Here is an 18,081-nt window from a genome sequence, read left to right on the forward strand (position 1 = left end):
CACTTACTTGTATGGAACCACACAGTGCACACCGACAATTAACTCTCCTAATTTCCTTAGGAAGCGGGTCCTAGGCTTCCCCAGCTACCTTGTTCATCTGCTAGGTCTTTCCTAATGAGATGCCCTGGGCTGGGCAGCTTTGATAACAGGACTGGAGCCTGAGGGTCCAAGGTCACGGGTTCTCCTGAGCCCCCTTTCCTGGGCTTGTAGGTGCTGTTTTCTTGTGGGATCCCTGTGCACACATTTCCTGTCTGCTTTCTCTCCTTACCCAGCTTAGAGACCCTATCCTTTTGACCACCTTAATCTTAATTGCTTTAATTGCCTTAATTGGTTTAAGCATAATGATCTTAATGACCTCTGTAAAGGCCCTATCTCTAAAGGCAGTAGATTTCTAAGGCACTGGGAGTTACAGCCTTAATATGTAAATGGAGAGGGGAGGTGCAGGGAGAGAGGGAATGTCTCCAAAGAGAAAGGGCAGGTTAAAGAATGGCAGGCATTTGCCCAAGCCCGTCTGGCAATCAGGAGGCCATTTCCACTTAAATCCATCACAATGAAATGCGATTTGCAATCTGACCCTTAGCTGTACCAGCCGAGCATCCTGTGTGCTCGATGGCCAATGCGGTCATTGACTGCTACAAATCTAGAACGTTCCCATCTCTGTGTCTTGTCGGTGCTCTTGGTCGGTGCTGCTTCATGGCCCATACTGGCACCCCCACCCCTGGGAAGCTCTGGTCTGCACCCGGAACTCAGGCATGTACTGTGGGAATCCAAGGAGCCGACTTCCCGGAGAGTCCAGTAACCAAAGAACGCGGCTTTGAGTTCCTGTTGTAACATTAGCTCCCCTACCTGGAGTCCCCTCTACTTGGGGTCTCCCCTGACTAAGGTCACCCCTGCCTGGACTAACTGATAAATCCCCTTTGGCCATCATTGAGAGGTCACTTGATTGTCCATAGATCAGAACCAGCACTGAGACACCTGTCAATTAGCTGCAGATCAGAACTGCGATTCCTGCAAGCCAAAAGCATTTGGAGTTGTCTTTCTTTGGAAAGGCTCCCAAAGCCAGGAGGCTGGGTTTAACTCAGAAGAGGAGGAGCCTGAGAGAAGGACCCGAGGCGGTGCTTGGCACGACAACACCCCTCCCCCCGCCCCTTGACTGAAGGGCGTGTGGTAGGGAAGCGTGGGGCAGTGGCTGGGAGTCTGCAGCAGACCCGGCTTCCTCTGAGATGACAGCTCCTCTGGCTGGAGTTTCTATGAAAATGCGGGTGCCGGAATAGGTGGGAAGGCAGATGAGTCACATGGGAGAGAGTCCCGAAAGAGACCCAACAGTAGGGAATTGAGCATATGTTAAAGGTAGTACATCTTGCCTGTGGGCAGGTGGGAAGACGTGAAGGCAGCCAGTCAGTCATTTGGAAATAAAATAGAGCTGGGCTTCCATGTGCTTTCTTAAAAAGCTCCAGATGGATAAAAATATGAAAATGTAAGAAGTGAAACAAATAGAGCACTGGAAGTGAGACCTCTCTCAGCATGACTTAGAACTCAAAGAAAAGGACCATTTAATCACTGGAAGGAGGACCCTCAGCAAGGCTGTAGAGAGACTGGTCTTGTGGCACAGCTGACTAATCCACTTCCCATGACACTGGCATCTCACAGTGGGGCACTGGCTCAGGTTGTGGCTGCCCTGTTTTCCATGTGTTACAGCTCCCTGCTCATGTGCCTGGGAAGGCAGTGAGAGATGGCCTGAGTAGTTGGGCCTCTGCTGCTCCACCTGGGAGATTTGGACAGAGTTCCAGGCTCCTGGCTTTGACCTGGCCCAACTCTAGCTGTTGTGTGTCCATTTGGAGAGTGAGCCAGCAGATGGAAGATTCTGAGTTCATCCTGGAATCTGGGAATCTGTCCCCTTGCAGGCAAATGGGGCTTTGTAGCAGTGATTACGGGTTCTGAGTTGGGGCGTTTAGCCTGAACTGGGTGGGTTCACTGTACACCCAAGGACCCCAAGGAAACAAAGGCAGAGCAGCCAGAGGACGTGTGGTGATGGGATCAAGAGGGTGCAGCGATGCAAGGATGAGGGCACCAGCCATGGCACGAGGGCAAGGAAGGCAGGGAGACGCTCATGGGTGAGGAGGTCAACCCTGCTTAAAAGGACCCTGGCGTGGATGAAGAAGTCCAAAGTGCACCTGGTGGGATACACCAAATGCAGCTTGGCAGCAGGGGGTGGGGCAGACCCTGTGGGGTACCAGATGGAACCTGCCTCAAACCATCATCTTTACCAGGTCACGAGTAGCTGGCGACCGTTCTGGGCAATGCAGTGGAAGAGTTTGTGAGATGAAGCTTCTGGTCTGTTGGTTTATCCTGCTGCCCGGAGGAGGTGCCAGAGCAGCTGCCAGGGCTGTGCCTACCAAAAGGAATGACCGTAGAGGGTCCTCAAAGCCAGAGGGGGCTGTGATGCCCTCCACCTTCTGTCTCCCAAGAGGACCTCTGTGGTTGTGACCATGGAAGGGGTAGATGACAGACATGCAATGGGTAGAGCCCAAGAGTGCTATCCTGACAGTTCCCACACCAGGGGTCCACACCAGGGGCCCACACCAGGGTCCCCCCCCCAGAGGTCAAGAGTGCCGAGATGCTGGACAAAGTGTGCCCCAGCTGGTGCTGGCTTCAGGATCACTTTAATGAGGGAGGGAGCAGCCAGTGGTGTGCTTCCTGGGGCTCGGGGATTGGTTCTTTGTGGGCTGCCTCAATGCTGAGCTGCTGCAGGAGGTGCCCGGCCCTGAATCCAGGCTGCACCTGGAGGGCTCTGCTCTTACACCACAGCCACGGGCACTTTCCATGGCTGGACTGGCTGCCCGGCCTCATTTTGGAAGCAAGGGGAGTGAAACCACTGTCTTGCTTCCTTGGCCAGAAGGGGCCAACACCAGCGGTCTCCTCCACCCACATCATGTGTGGGCTCGGCTGGGTCCAAGATCACGGGCCTGAAAGAAGAGTTAGGGGTATGTGAGAGGGATCATTTTCAGAAAACTCTTTCTCCTATCTCCCCCAGATGTCTGTCCCTAGCCACTGTGACAGTTTGGGCTGGCAGCACAAGGAGTCCCATGCCCAGATGGGAACACACACATCGCCCCCAGGACTGAGGGGGACATCAGGTTACCCAGGTGAGGGGGATGAGGTGGCTGGGTCTAGCACACCTGGTTTTCTTGAGCTGGGCCAGTAGGAAGGTCTTCAACGGGTCCTTCTTGAAGCTGTAATTGACCTTCCAGAACACACAGAGGTGTTGGTACTGTGTCACCAGCTCCAGCACCGTCCGGAAGCCTTCCACAGCATTGAAGTCTTCCTGGCTGCCGGCCTGCTCCCAGGCGAATACTGTGAGCAGGTCCAAGGCATACTTCGGGGGCAGAGAGCCTGCAGATTTCAGTTTCCTCTTAAACTGAGGGAAGAGACAGGAGAGCAGTGTCTAAGGTTAGACAGACAAGTAAGACAGACAGACAAATAAGACAGCCAGCCTGGGGGACCAACCGGGCAGGGGCAGGATGGCATTTCACAGCGCATGTGTCAGTGAGGTTGTAGGGGGTGGGGGCCAACACACACAGGAGCTCTGCCCTGGTAGGTGAGTGCACCTGGCAGCCGGAAAGCTGCCACACCAGGTTTTTCATTGTCTCTGGCTGCAGGTGCTTTTCCAGAACAACGATTCATATATAATGGCTCCCCAGAACACACCAATGGGCCTTGAGCTTGCGATGCCTGCATCTCATAGCTAACTTTGAGTCCCAGCTCTGCCTCCAGCTCCAGCTTCCTGCTCACGACACCCTGCCAGGCACTGATGAGGGCTCCTGCCACCCACTGGGGAGACCTGGGCTGAGCTCCCAGCTTCAGTCTAGCCAAGCTCGCCACTGTGGGCAAATGGAGAGTGAACTACCACATGGATGCTATCTCTCTGTCTCTTTCTGCTTTTCCAATACATAAAATAAAGAAAAATTTTAAACAATAAATTATAGAAAATGTCATCATGAAAAAATGATGTATGCATGAGGGTCTGGCATGTAGCCTAGCAGCTGAACTGCTTGTCTTGCACATACCAGGATCGCATGTGGGTGCTGGTTCTAATCCCAGCAGCCCCACTTCCCATCCAGCTCCCTGCCTGTGGCCTCGGAAAGCAGTCAAGGAAGGCCCAAAGCCTTGGAACCCTGCATTCACGTGGGAGACCCGGAAGAAGCTCTTGGCTCCTGGCCTCGGATCGGCACAACTCCAGCCATTGCAGCCACTCAGGCAGTCAATTACTGGAAGATCTTCCTCTCTGCCTCTCCTCCTCTGTATATCTGATTTTTCAATAAAAATAAAATAAATATTTTTTAAAAACCTTGCATGGATTTAAAACAATTTCTTTTGCCCCCAAATAAACTGATCTTTTAAATTGCATTTAAAAATTAAGTTTCTTAAGTACTTTCCCAAGATCACAATTGACCAGAAGTCCCATGCATGCCAGTTAGGGGTCCGGGGTCTCTCCCATGTGACCCCTTAGTTCCCACCGAGGCAGCGTGGGCACCATGATCTCTAGGATCTGGAGGAGGATGCTGGGCTCTCGATGTGGCATGATGCACCAAGGTCTCTTCATAGCCCTCAGCCCCCAGGCTACCTGCTCCTTTGCTGGAGGAAGACCACCACACAGCCCAGACTTCTCCCGTGGGCACAGAAAGACATCTCGGGAAGCGCTCACACTGAGCTTGATGTTCACTGTGGGAACACCAGTGTGCAAGACACTGGCCACTCATGCAGGGAGGTCAGGCATGAAGGATGTTGCAGGGCCAAATCCCACTTGCGGCCTCTGCCTGCTGTGCTGGACGTGGATGGCTAGCAGCTGGTGCCAGCGCCTTGCAGGCATGCAGATCCAAGCTTGCACCCCATCCCCCATGGGCAGGATGATTTGGTTTTAGCCATTGTGCTGGCAGCTCTGCAGCTGGATTAGAGATGGGAACTGTACGGAGAGGCCACATTTGAAGGAGCAGGTGGTTCCCTAGAGCAGCTCCACCAGTGGGCACAGGGCATGGGAGCGTGGTTGGCTTTGTGGTCACAGCTCACTGGGGGAAGATCACAGCTAAGGGCTGGGATAAGCACCCCTGGGCCCGCACCTGCTGGTACCAGTGCTGCACCAGACGAATCAAATCCTTCAGCTTGGCAGGCCGGGATGTGATGAAGTTGCATTGTAGCTCGGTGAAGCAGCTGGCGAACTCTCCACCCAGGAAGGCAGTTGGGGATTTATACAGTTGGAGGAGTTCTGTGTAGACTTGGGGGTTGGGCGTGGTGCCAGCATTCAGTTGACCTAGCGAGGGAATTCCAGGGGGTGAGAGGGAGGGTGAATATTTCCATCACACTTATGAATAGCAATCCATTCTTGTCACGTATAACATGATTCTGAGAAACGACTTTAAGTGGTATTCATGTATTCACATTACTGATGAGCATTGCAGAGTGAGGAGATGCTCAGAGAGGGAGAGAGAGCATCTTCCCCTACTGGTTCACTCTCCAAATGCCTGTAATAGCCACAGCTGAGCCAGGCAGACGCCGGGAGCCTAGAACTCTATCACCCATAGGGACCCAAGTCACCACTTGCTGCCATGAACCACAGACTTCAGATACTCTGATTTGCAACACGGGAATCCCACGCAGTGATTAAGCCACTGTGCCAAACACCAACACCTTTACGCTTTGCAATATTTATTTTTGTTTAAAAGGAGATTTTTTTTTTTTTTTTTTTTTTTTTTTTGCGTAAGATGGAAGGCAGATGGAGTTGGCACAGTGGCTCAATAGGCTAATCCTCCACCTTCAATTGCCAGCATCCCATATAGGTGCTGCTTTGTGTCACAGCGGCTCCACTTCCCATCCAGCTCCCTGCTTGTGGCCTGAGAAAGCAGTCGAGGACGGTTCAAAGCCTTGGGACCCTGCACCGCGTGGGAGACCCAGAAGCTCTTGGCTTCAGATAAGCTCCACTCTGGCTCTTGTGGCCATTTTGGGGACCATTTGGGGCTATTATGTGTGGAAGATCTTTCTTTCTGTCTCTCTTTCTCTCTGTCAATCTGTCTTTCCAATAAAAATAAATACGTCTTTAATTTTTTTTTTTTTTTGGTTTTTATTGGAAAGGCAGATATACAAAGGAGAGACAGAGAGGAACATCTTCTGTCTATTAATTCTCTCCCCAAGTGGCCACAATGGCCGGAGCTGAGCCGATCTGAAGCTGGGAGCCAGGAGCTTCTTCTGGGTCTCCCACACTGGTGCAGGGTCCCAAAGCATTGGGCCGTCCTCGACTGCTTTCCCAGGCCACAGGCAGGGAGCTGGATGGAAAGTGGGGCTACTGGGATTAGAACCAGCGCCCACATGGGATCCCAGCGCATGCATGGCAAGGATTTTAAATGCTAGGCTACTGTGTCTGCTGTTGAATCCCTCCTACTTTCTTTCTTTGCCTTCTGTAACACATTGACAAACACTTCGTGAGCACATGCAGAGGTGACCTTGGGCAGACATGGCGGATGACACCACAGGCCTGCCACAGGGGGCTCCTGGTCATCTTTGAGACCCTTTGACTGAGAAGTGAGAGCAAAAATGGCACCCTGGTTGTGATGTCAAGGCCATCATCAGTGCTGCCGATGACAGCTGCTGGCCCCAGGATGCAAGTCATTTCTATAGCCTATGATCAATTCATGTGTCCCTGCCAACAGCTGCCACCTCCCTCTTCTGGGAACCCAGGTCCCGGACACCCTACCCAGTGCGTTAAAAGCAGGCAGCAGGTCCACGCGGATGTATTTGTCAAGTTTTTCGGACTTCAGAGAAAAGCTCAGCATCCTTGGGTTCTTCCGTTTGCAAACCTCCAAGGTCATTTCCAGCTGCTTCTCCAGCTGCTCCTGCTTTTTGTAACTCTGCAGCTGCTTTTGGATCTCCTTGAGGACTGTGACCTGCTCAGTTTTCTGGAAGTTGTAGGTCTTCAGCAATTCTGGGAACACAACAAGGTTGGCATCCAAGCTGTTCTTCAGGGCCGTGCCTTGGGCCACAGAGCCTCCCTAGGGGAAAGAGAGGCAGCTTGGGAATAGAGCCTGTGTTGGGGGCTTTGTAGCCTGGCTCCTTGGGGCTGGCACCTGCTGGGCCATGGAGTAAGGTCCATGTTAGAGTCTATTAGTGGATGATGTGTTTGCCAAAGGTAGTTGATGACTGTTCTGGACACACACACACACACACACAAAACCGACAGGCCAGGTTGAAATGATCTCAAGCAGAAGGTGGGACAAACACAGCAGCAGAGGTCACAGTGGGAATCCCTGAGTCCAGGGCTGTCCAACCACAGCCCCTGCTGGAAGCCTGAGTCCCAGAGGGTGACCGTGACTGCTCAGCTCCCTCTCTAGCTATTCCTCCCATACAGGCACCAGGCTCACCTTGATGATCTTCTGGATCTTGGTGCTTGAGCTGCAGAAGCAGTTTTCTTGAAGGAACTTGCAGATGAGCTCAATGGCTTGTTCAACCTGATCCAGGAAGCGCTGGTTGGGCTGCAGGAAGTCCTTGATGAATTCGTCCAGCAGGTGGCTTGGGGTCACGAAGAGTGACTTTGACTGCCAGAAGCAAGGAAGGCATGAGACCCAGGGGTGAGCACCCCCCTAGCCTCCCACCGAAGGCTTCATTCCCTGCTTGTGTCTGTTCCTCCACTAGCCCTGAGGCACCCACCCAACCCATCATGAGTCCCTGTACAGACACAAGAACACGCCTGAGAGTACAGGGTGGGCCCTAGCCCCTCCGAAACAAAACCTCTCCTGGTTGTCCTCCCTAATGCTCCTGAAAGAGACCCAGGTCCTCCTCCCAGCAGGCGTGTTGGGACCCTAACCCCACGTGGCCCTTGGGTTTCCACATCCACTTGTGGCATCTCCTGCAAGCAGGCACCAGCACCTCTCGGTTCTTCCTTCTTGCTGGTTGCTTCTGTGTTTTCGCACTCACGGCAGACAGCATGGATTTTGGATGACCACGCCTGACCCTTTGCCAAGGCCAACTTATGCTAAACTCACAGTCGTGGCAGCTTCCTGTGGCTGCTGATTCCTGTGATCCCCAACCCCACGGGCTCAGTAGGTATATTTACATCCTCACTGACACCCCAGAGTTCTGCTCAATTGGCCCACACTTTTCTGTACGAATGGAATATGGAGCCCACCTCCCGTCCCTAGGAATATGGATTCAGGCCATGTTGGTGAACGGTGGAATCCACCTGGCTGGCTTGGCTTCCCACAACATACCTGTCCCTATTCTGGGTTCATCGCTCTAACCTGGGAACAGACACCTTGGCTTGCTCTCCTCATCCCTCCCCACAAACAAGCTCTGAGTGTAGGAAAATCCCACATTGAGAGCTTCCCTTTGGGGCTTGAGGGTGTGGGAAGGAAACGGGGAAACCCTGTGCACCTGTTTCCCTTGAGTTTGTGCCCCTACTTCGGCTTCTTTATCCTTCTTTTCCCACACAGCTGCTGAACGAGCTCAGAGCTCTCACTGCACTTGTGGGCATGAGCCCCGCCCACTTGCTCTGGGCTCAGCTTCTTTCAGAAACAAATGGCAACATCCCCTCTCGCCATGCCCCACAGGAACCCCTCTTGACCTTTGCTCCCTTTTGTACCCCATAGTCATAAGAAGTGGACACTGTGTGCTGTGTTGGGAGCTGGGCTGTGTTCACCTGAGAGACACTGGAGGTGCAACCTGTTTGTTCAGAAAAGGGGTCTCGGGCCCAGCAGCGTGGCCTACCGGCTAAAGTCCTCGCCTTATATGTGCCGGGATCCCATATGGGTACCGGTTCTGATCCCGGCAGCTCCCCTTCCCCTCATGCCCCCTGCTTGTGACCTGGGAAAGCAGTCGAGGACAGCCCAATGCTTTGGGAACCTGCACCTGCGTGGGAGACCCGGAACAAAGATCCTGGCTCCTGGCTTCGGATCGGTGCAGCACCAGCTATTGTGCCCACTTGGGGAGTGAATCATCGGACAGAAGATGCTCCTCTCTATCTCTCCTCCTCTCTGTATATCTGACTTTGTAATAAAAATAAATAAATCTTAAAAAAAAAAAAAGAAAAAAAGAAAAGGGGTCTTTGCAGAGATAATCAAGTTAAGGTGAGGTTGTGAGGGTGACATTGAACCCATGATGGGTGTTGCTTGTGAGAGAAGAGATATGGAGACAGACGTGCCCAGAGTGAAGATGTGAATACCACGGGCCGGAGGCTGTGTAACAAGCAGGTGCTGCCCCAGAACTGCGAGGGAGTGTGTTCCTGCCATAGAAGCCTGGTTTCTGGTATGGGCTGCAGCAGTCACAGGAAACAGAACGGTCAGGGATAAGGCTTAGACTGAGCGTCCGGAGGAACCCTGGGGGCAACCTGAGACATACTGCACTCAGGAAAACCCACTCACCACAACATTCCAGGCTGGCACCTCCGAGCGCAGATTGGGAGCAGCAGCCAGCAAGGATTGGGCCTCCTTAAGGAGTGGAAACCATCTGTTGGAGTCTCTGATCACATTGTTGGTGGGGTCAGTTGGATCCAAGATGACTGGCCTGTGAATTGTATTAATAATAACCCCAGTTGAGCCGCTTGTGGGACAAGACACGTGCTTGTGAGGCAGAGGCCTGTAGCAGGCCCCTGGACTCAATGCCTGGGCTCCTTGCAGGTGTCTGAGCCATCTGGTGTCCTTGGCCTGCCAAGCTCTGCTTTATTGAGATGTGAAAACAGCCAAGGGCTCTTTTCTCCCTGTCCACCCCCTTTCTTCCCTTGGCCTCTTCTTTCCACACAGAGGAAGGCCCTGGACAGAGCTTGTGTTAGGGACCAAAGAACCACAGTCCACTAAAAAGGCCTTGTCTTTCAGACAGATGCCCAAAGCAGCTGCCATCCCACAGGTGCACTGCTGGGTGCGTGGGCCCCAGGCTGGGGGCAGGGGAGGAGGGGCCAGGAGAGGGCGTGGGGCGCTCGGTACCCGGTAGCCTGCAGCTGGTGCAAGAGAATGTTCCTGATGGTTTCATCCTCAAAGTCGTAGTTGACTGTCCAGTAGACACACAGCCTCTTTGGCTGCTGGATGAGCCTCAGCACAGTCTTCACACCTTGGGCCATATTGAAGTCTTTTGCTCCACAGCCCTGCTCCCAGGCATACACGGTCAGCAGCTCCATGGCATACTCAGACGGGAAGCAGTCATTGTTCCACTTTTCTTGGCACTGTGGGAGAAAGAGGCAGAGGGCAGAGGCACCTTGGGGACCCCATTCCTCCTGGTGTCAGGAAATCAGGAGTCACAGTGCCCCCAGCTAGCACGTTTCAAATTTCAAGTGTGGACACTAGAATTCTCTTACACAATGGATCTTCAACAAGGTTATGGGAAATGCATGTTAAGAAGAATCTTGTGTGGATTTCAAAGAATATTTTTGTCTAAGAGGAATTTTATATTTAAAAATTAACTGAGGGTGGGTCTCAGGATGGGGTGTCTCATGCCTGGATCCTGGACGGCCGCCATGTGCACATGGTGAGCCGTTCCCGGGCCTGCTGGGTTCTGGGGGCTGCTTCCTTCGGGGTGAGTAGACCGAGGGGGGGAGGCCTCCGGGACTGGGCAGGTCCGGGACCCACCTGCCACCTTCATGGGGCAATGAATGGGATTGGGGAGGAGCGCGACCTTGGGCCTGGGTTATTTAAACCTCCAGCAGCCTCCTGGGAGCTGGTGGGTCTCAGGACGGGGCGTCTCATGCCTGGATCCCGGACGGCCGCCATGTGCACATGGAGAGCCGTTCCCTGGGCGGCCAGTGCGCCATTTTGTGCCAGGCTCCGCCTGCTGGCCACCCGGCTGGGGAGCTCTAGGGATTTGGTTCTTTGAGTCGCTACTTAATTGGCTCCAGGTTGAACCCATTGTGATTCTTGGACCTGAAACAGGCAGTAACTCTTCCTTTGTAAAACTTGTAATCACTAATAATGCTGAGCACCAAATATCAGTCCATGCAGAAGCTATGGCTTGGGGCTTGTCCTGCAAAAGTAGTTCCAACAACTGGCTAATGTGTCAACTGGTAAGGGAACAGAGTAGATTAGGCAGGACTGAGCAAACCTTAGCCCACAAGTAAAACTAGAAACCAGGAGGGAGCAAAGGTCATGCCAAGCTAGGCTCTTGTACTGACTGGTCTGCGGGAGCCAGGGATGCTAAGCCACAGTGTCTAAGGCAGAGGTCGGGACAGGGGAGGGGCTGTGCCAAGCTGAGTCAGAGCATCCATTGGGAGGCAAGTGATCGATGGCTGGGAACAGAACCGGTTGGGGAGCAAAGGGGACAACCTTAGCTGGGCTGAGGTTCCCACCAAGAGGCACATGGCCTGGAAGGGGAGCTGTGTTCTGATCTGGATACAGTTGTAAGTCTCCCTTGGCACAAGTGTGGACTGGGATTGAATGCACCAAACCGGGCCGGACCCCAACATTCCCTGGTGTCCTGGAGGACCAGAGCAGATGTGGGATGGACTAGGCAAGGTCTCAAACCCCTGCTGAGCCATGTGTGAGCCACATATGGGTACGGACAAACCATGGCTGGGCTGGAACATCCAACAGCAAGAACCAGATTGGGTGGAAGGCCAGTCAGGAAAAGCCACAGTTCCTGCTATGACAGGAGGTGGACTGAGTAGGGTTGGCTCATGGACCCACTGGTAAGCGTGAAACCTGGCATTGGGAGAGGTTCTGATGGAGGAGCCTGGGCAACTCCTCTGGCAGGACACAGACCCAGCAGGTAAGCGCAAGAAGCATGACAGGAAACAGCTCAGAAAAGGCCATGGAAAGCTACCCACTGGCATACAATTGGCAGACGTGGGGGCAAGACCATGCTGAATCTGTCCACATCATCCACTGGCAAATCCAGGCACCAGTGTGGGTCGAACCAGGTTCTGTCATGACAAAAACCAGTGCACAATATGGAATGCCAAGGTGAGGTTGCCTGTATCGGAAGGGACCACAGCGCCCAACCAGCCTGAGAACAAGAAAGGAAGTGGGCAGAGCCAGCAGGGGAATAAGAGAGGGTTCCTTTGCTGGACAGCTACTTCCGCAGGAGAGCATGGGCTGGGATGGGGGCAGACCAGACTAGGCAGAGCTACCACACCTGTGCACCTCATGTGGACTAGATCAGGGAAAAGCCGGGCTGGGCGGATTATTCCTACTGGTGCAAACAAAATTAAAGTGGACGAGGTTTGTTCGGGCTTAGATGCAGCATCAACTGGAATCTGGGAGTGGGAGAGGCCTGGGAGGGAAATAGTGGGCTCATCCCTCTTGGCTTACCACTTCCACAGGAGGACATAAAACTAAGACAGCGGCTGGGGTGGAATGGGGTGTGGGACAGACTGGATTACTGCTACACTTACTGGCAAACCAGGGTAGGGGGCGGGCCTGGTGGGGGTTATTGTGGGTCGCTCCAACTTGGCTGCAGCTCCCACTGGTTTATGTGAGGGCCAAGTATGTGCTGGGCAGAACCAGGCTGGACTGCAACACCCATTGGTTCCAGTGGAAGTTGGGAGTGCAAACAGAACCAACCCAGCAATTGCAACCACCAGCTGATTGGAGCGATGGACGGTGCCAGGCCCTGTACTTGTTAGCACATACAAGAAGTTTCTTTGGAGATCTTCCTAATCTAAATGCTGGAGTCAGAACCCTAACCAAGAAAAGAGAGAAGACAGAACGGGTCAACCAACCATCTCAGCTATGATGGACTATGTCAATCAGTGGATTTTTCAAAGACCTCATAGTGCTTGGAGTGGCAAGATTGACAGCGATTCATATCTGTGGCAATATCAAAACCACTTGAGCAAGAACCTCAGAGCATGCCCTACATCCGGGACCTGGGGAGGGTGGGAAATTGGGTGGGCCTTCTCCCTTAATACCCCCCTTTAAACATGAAGGTAACAATATGGAAAACATATTAGTATTATCTACTTTCCTGTAGCCCTTGAACCTTCTTGCCCTAATTAACTGTGTAAAGAATGTCAAAATAAATTTTATAAAAAAAAAATTAACTGAGAGACAGCTGGTACTTCTGGCTCACTCCCCAAATGTCCACTATAGCTGAGGCTAAGAACCCAAACAGTCTTTGCAAAAGCCGGCTGGAGGGGACCTATGGACTTGATGTGTCACTGCTGCCTCCCAAACTTTGCATTAACAGGAGGCTGGAGTGAGGAGCCACAGCTTGACTCCCAGCACTCTGCTGGGAATGCAGGCATCTTAACTAGGTCAAGGACTCACCCCTCGCTGTATATTTTCACTCAGCTTCCCTTGAACTTTGAGGTCCCTTGATCTTGCTCACAGGAGCCTAACTTGGTACCGTCATTTTGGAATGTGATTTGGCAGTACTTATAGCCATGTGGCTGTGCATATTGACATGCATGTCATAGCTTATAAACCAGCCATTCCAATCCTGCATTTACCCATGAGACATGAATGCTCATGTACTCACACACACACATCAACCTAAACCATAACAGTTCCAATTTGACGTCAACATCAAGCAGTAGTAGAATGAATAAACACGTGGAAGTTGAACACAGTGGAGAACCACGCAAGGCAAACCTGCCATCCTGAGCCAAGAGCTCAGACCCAGTGTCAAGTAGGCTGTGCCTCGTATGGTTGTATGTATACCCTTCCTGAATAAGTGACAGATTCTTTGGGAGGTTTATGGACTGATGCGTGAGCTGGGGTGTGAGAGTTGCTCCCTGTTTTGATAGAGGTGTTCCTGGTAAGGATGCAAGGAAAATTAGCATGGAGCTGAATATCCACAAATGTTTCAAGTTTGCTGGATGTAAGAGATCCCAGTCAAGTAGAAGTGAATCGTCACTATCATTATCATCACCACTGTCATGTTTACAATTTGAAAATTACCTTTCGATGCCAGTACTTTACCAAGAGGATCAAAAGCTTTAGTTTCCTGGGGTAATTGTTAAAAAACCTCTGCTGGAGTTCCGTGAAGCAGGCTGCGAACTCGCCGGGATTGGCTTGTGTCTCATCCAAGCATCTTTTGAGATCTCGGTAGACGCAGGGGCTGGGGTGTTCGGCAAAACCTGATGTGACAGATACAGGGATGTTGGAATCATGGCCCCTGGTCCCTGAGACTCCAGGGGTGCTCAACAGCAAAGGTCAGGTATGCTGTGATGGAGAACATGCATGTAGCTTTTAAAATCCCATTTTCATTACTTTCTGAAGCTCCCTCACTTTCATGTAAAAAGGTGTTGATGGAAGACATTTGCCTTGTTGGAGAACAGAATGTAGCCTGAAGTGACCACGAAGGACACGGTATGTTGTGGACCTAAAACGTGGCTTTAGAGATAGACAGCCCAGGCTTAAGTGACTGGCAGGACTGTTGGGACACTGGCTGAGACCGGAGACCTAGGACTGGGATCTTTGCTAGACAGCTACCTGTCTGGGTGTTCTGGCAGCAGGCAATGGGACATGTTTGCACTGTGACCTCCCGACCCCACCCCACCCCAGGTGCTGTCTTTTGTCTCTGCAGCTCAAGCCACCATGCCTCTTTGTCAAGACCCTCAAAAGTGGTTGGTGGTCCAGCAGGAGTCTGGGCTCTGGCGCAGGCATCCTGTCTCTTGGCCGGGCTCCAGGTGACTTGTGAGCCAGTTACAGATGGAGCACCCCTGGGTGATACTCCAGGTCTCCAGTGCCTTCTGGAGGTGGGGCAGTAGCTCCAGGGCAGAGAGGAGGCCTTCCCTAGGGACACCAAGGGTCCCACTTCAGAAAGCCCTGGGGTCTCTCACTCCAGTCTGGAGTGCCTGCCTGGCTCACTGGTGCCCCCCCCCCCCACCATGGGGCTTTTCTGCTGCACCCCTCACCCTTCCGTCAAGCACCCAGAGCTGAGCTCACCCAGAGCATTGAAGGCAAGCAGCATCTCAAAGCAGATTCTGTGATGCTTGGTGAACACCTCGACGAAGAACCTGCCCTTGCTCTCGATCACCTTACAATTGTTGGTAGGGCTCTCAGAGCTTTCCAGTTGCAACTTCAGCCAGTTTGCGATTGTTTTGAGGTCGTCTTGGTGCTTTTTATAATCCTGGAATTCTGTCAAGCATTTCAGGAAGAGGACGAGGGTCCCACTGGAGTCTCCTTGCAATACTGTCTTTCGGCCGTAAGACCCACCCTGCCAGCAAGCGAGAGGCACATGTGAGCTCCTGGCCTCCTCCAGGTCTGAGGCTGTGGAGCCTCTGTCATCATGTGAAGGTCAACAAGGTGCCCATCTGTTGGTCTGAAGACCCACAAGCACTAAACTGGAGGCTGCTCAAATAGCCAGGAGCAAGACCCTGGACAGATGGTGTGTGTTCACAAGGTGGGGTACGATAGAACAATGAAAGTTCACATGGGAAGTCCCACATTCCAGAAAAAAATTCCTCCCAGGCAAATGGGGATGGCAATTTACTATACATTTCTATAAAGCCAAATAAAACAAGACAAAGCAAAACAGGGCCAGCTTCTTGGCGCAGTAGGATAAACCTCTGCCTGCAATGCTGGAACCCCAGTACGGGTGCCAGTTAAAGTCCTGGTGGCTCTACTTCTGATTCAGCTCCCGTCTAATGCACCTGGGAAAAGCAGCAGAAGATGGTCCAAGTCCTTGGGCACCTGCCACCCACGAGGGAGACCTGGATTAAGTTCGGGGTTCCTGGCTTTGCATCAGCCCAGCTCTGGAATTTGTGACCATTTGGGGAGTGAACCAGTGGATGGAAAACATCTTTCATTCTGTAATCCTTTCAAGTAAAAGAAATAAATATATTTTTTAAAGATTTATTTTTATTATTTTTTTTATTGGAAAGGCAGATATACAGAGAGGAGAGACAGAGAGGAAGATCTTCCGTCCGATGATTCACTCCCCAAGTGAGCGCAACGGTCGATGCCATGCCGATCCGAAGCCAGGAGCCTCTTCCGGGTCTCCTACATGGGTGCAGGGTCCCAAAGCTTTGGGCCATCCTCGACTGCTTTCCCGGGCCACAGGCAGGGAGCTGGAAGGGAAGCGGGGCTGCCGGGATTAGAACGGCGACCATATGGGATCCCGGGTGTGCTAGGCGAGGACCTTAACCACTTGCGCCACCGCGTCGGGCCCAGAAATAAATATTTTTTAAAAAGCTTTAAAAAAAAGCCGGACCTAGCATGATAGTTAAGATCCTCGCCTTGAATGCACTGGGATCCTATATGGGCACCGGTTCTAATCCCGGCAGCTCCACTTCCCATCCAGCTCCCTGCTTGTGACCTGGGAAAGTAATCGAGGATGGCCCAATGCATTGGGACCCTGCACCCGCGTGGGAGACCCGGAATGAAGATCCTGGCTCCTGGCTTCGGATCGGTGCAGCACCGGCCATTGTGCTCACTTGGGAAGTGAATCATCAGACAGAAGATGTTCCTTTCTATCTCTCCTCCTCTCTGTACATCTGCCTTTCCAATAAAAATAGTAACATTTTAAAAAGCCAGGCAAACTTCCAAATCAATGAAATCTATAGGAAAGCAGCTGCCTGGGACTAAAGGCTCTAATTGGCTAAGGGCCCACGGCTCTTGTGGGTGCTGGGCATGCTGTGTTACCCCATCTGGGGCTGAGTTACACAGTAGTGTGTGCATTGAGCTGTGTGCTTTTTCTTCTCACTCATGTATTTAAAAGTTTGCTGCTTTTCATCTATTGCAAACAAGAGGGAGAGAGAAATCTTCAATCCCCTAATTTACACCCCAAATGCCTGTAGCAGCCTGTCTGGAGCCAGGCTCAAGCCAGAACTCCTCTGCATATCCCATGTGGGTGGCAGGTACCTGTTCCTTGCTGTCTCCCAGGGCGTAGAGTGCAGGGTGAGCAGCAATAGGAATTTGGCATTAGGTGGAGCATGGGCTTGAACCCCAGGACTCTGCTGCAGGATGTGGGCGTCCCCAGCAGCCAGTGCCAAGGCCCGCCCTCACTCCTCTTCTCCCCTTCAATGGGGAGAAATTCTAATCAGGAGATGCAACAGCGTTGACTGGAAGTCAAGTATGCAGGCCGGTCACTCCCATTTCCCGCACTAGCTATGAGACCGTGGGACCTGCTCCCACAAGCCTCATCTGGGCTGGGACAGGGGACGAAGAGGTGTGGGTGGGGACAGGCCCCTTCTCTGCTGAGCTGGTTAATTTCACACCCACTTGGGTAAGATGAAGAACCCAGACTTTTGGCTAAATTTCTGTGAAGGCTAAGGGGTTTGTGGAAGGACAGAAGCAGGACCCTCACTCTGCAATCCTGGCACCTTCCAATGCCCCCATCTCCTTGCAGCATCATCAGCCCTGCCCCCTTTGCTGTTGAAAAGTCGCAGAGCAAACCTGTGTGGTTTTACCAAGGTTCACGGGAGCCCTGTGCTGTAGCAGACTTCGCCTCTGCCTGTGATGCTGGCATCCCATCAAGTGCTGATTCAAGACCTGGCTGCTCTACTTCCAATCCTGGGAAAGCAGCTGAGGATGGCTCAAACATGGAGCCCTTACACCCACCTGGGAGACCCAAAAGCAGCTCTGGGTTCCTAGCTTCAGCCTGGATCAGCCCTTGCTTTGAGGCCATCTGTGGAGTAAATCACCAGATAGAAGATCTCTCCCTCCCTCTCTGTCTCTACCAAGGTCCACTAGCTTCAGTTTATCCTTTGTTCCATGGAGAGCATGGAGACAATCCTGGCAGGAGATTGCAGCTCAGGTCTGGGCATCAGCCACATGCTGGAGCTGGAACCTGAACTAACAGTACTGCAGGCTTAAGCCCCGCGGCACGCCTCCATTGCACAGATTCAAACACTGAGGTTTCAGGTACAACAACCCGGTCTAGGCTGGCAGTAGAGCTGGGGCCTCTGCCAGCTCACCTAAGGACCCAGGCCTGCCCATCTATGGCCGTGGTCCCTCTGGCTGCCCAACCCCAGCCCTGGACTTACCATGGCCACATCCCGCACAAGAAGGGAATACTTGGGCTTCTGCAGGATGGTACAGATGTGCTTCACCAGCTGGTTGATCTGATTCAGGCACTCATTACAGGGCTTCAATTGCTGGACAAACTCGTCCAGATCCTGATCAGGTATAATGGGCACAGGTGTAGTGGACTCCGAGTTCCCCATTGCTG

At 52.5% G+C, this 18,081-nt stretch overlaps 1 protein-coding gene across 1 annotated transcript; it reads right to left on the reverse strand.

The window, feature by feature from the left end:
• Nucleotides 1–2,629: 2,629 nt before the first annotated feature.
• OAS2 (2'-5'-oligoadenylate synthetase 2) lies at nucleotides 2,630–18,076 on the reverse strand. The gene is made up of 10 exons (XM_040986959.1): nucleotides 17,897–18,076; nucleotides 14,856–15,126; nucleotides 13,866–14,044; nucleotides 9,963–10,198; nucleotides 9,405–9,546; nucleotides 7,410–7,583; nucleotides 6,746–7,040; nucleotides 5,118–5,308; nucleotides 3,180–3,418; nucleotides 2,630–2,966 (listed from the first exon to the last, which is right to left on the reverse strand). The coding sequence occupies exons 1-10, from the start codon at nucleotides 18,074–18,076 to the stop codon at nucleotides 2,798–2,800; spliced, it is 2,076 nt and encodes a 691-aa protein (XP_040842893.1). The 3' UTR covers nucleotides 2,630–2,797.
• Between the last annotated feature and the right edge of the window lie 5 nt (nucleotides 18,077–18,081).

This window comes from Ochotona curzoniae, unplaced genomic scaffold (genome assembly GCF_017591425.1).
Source record: "Ochotona curzoniae isolate NIBS_2020 unplaced genomic scaffold, NIBS_Ocur_1.0 contig_46, whole genome shotgun sequence".
Classification (NCBI taxonomy): Eukaryota; Metazoa; Chordata; class Mammalia; order Lagomorpha; family Ochotonidae; genus Ochotona; species Ochotona curzoniae.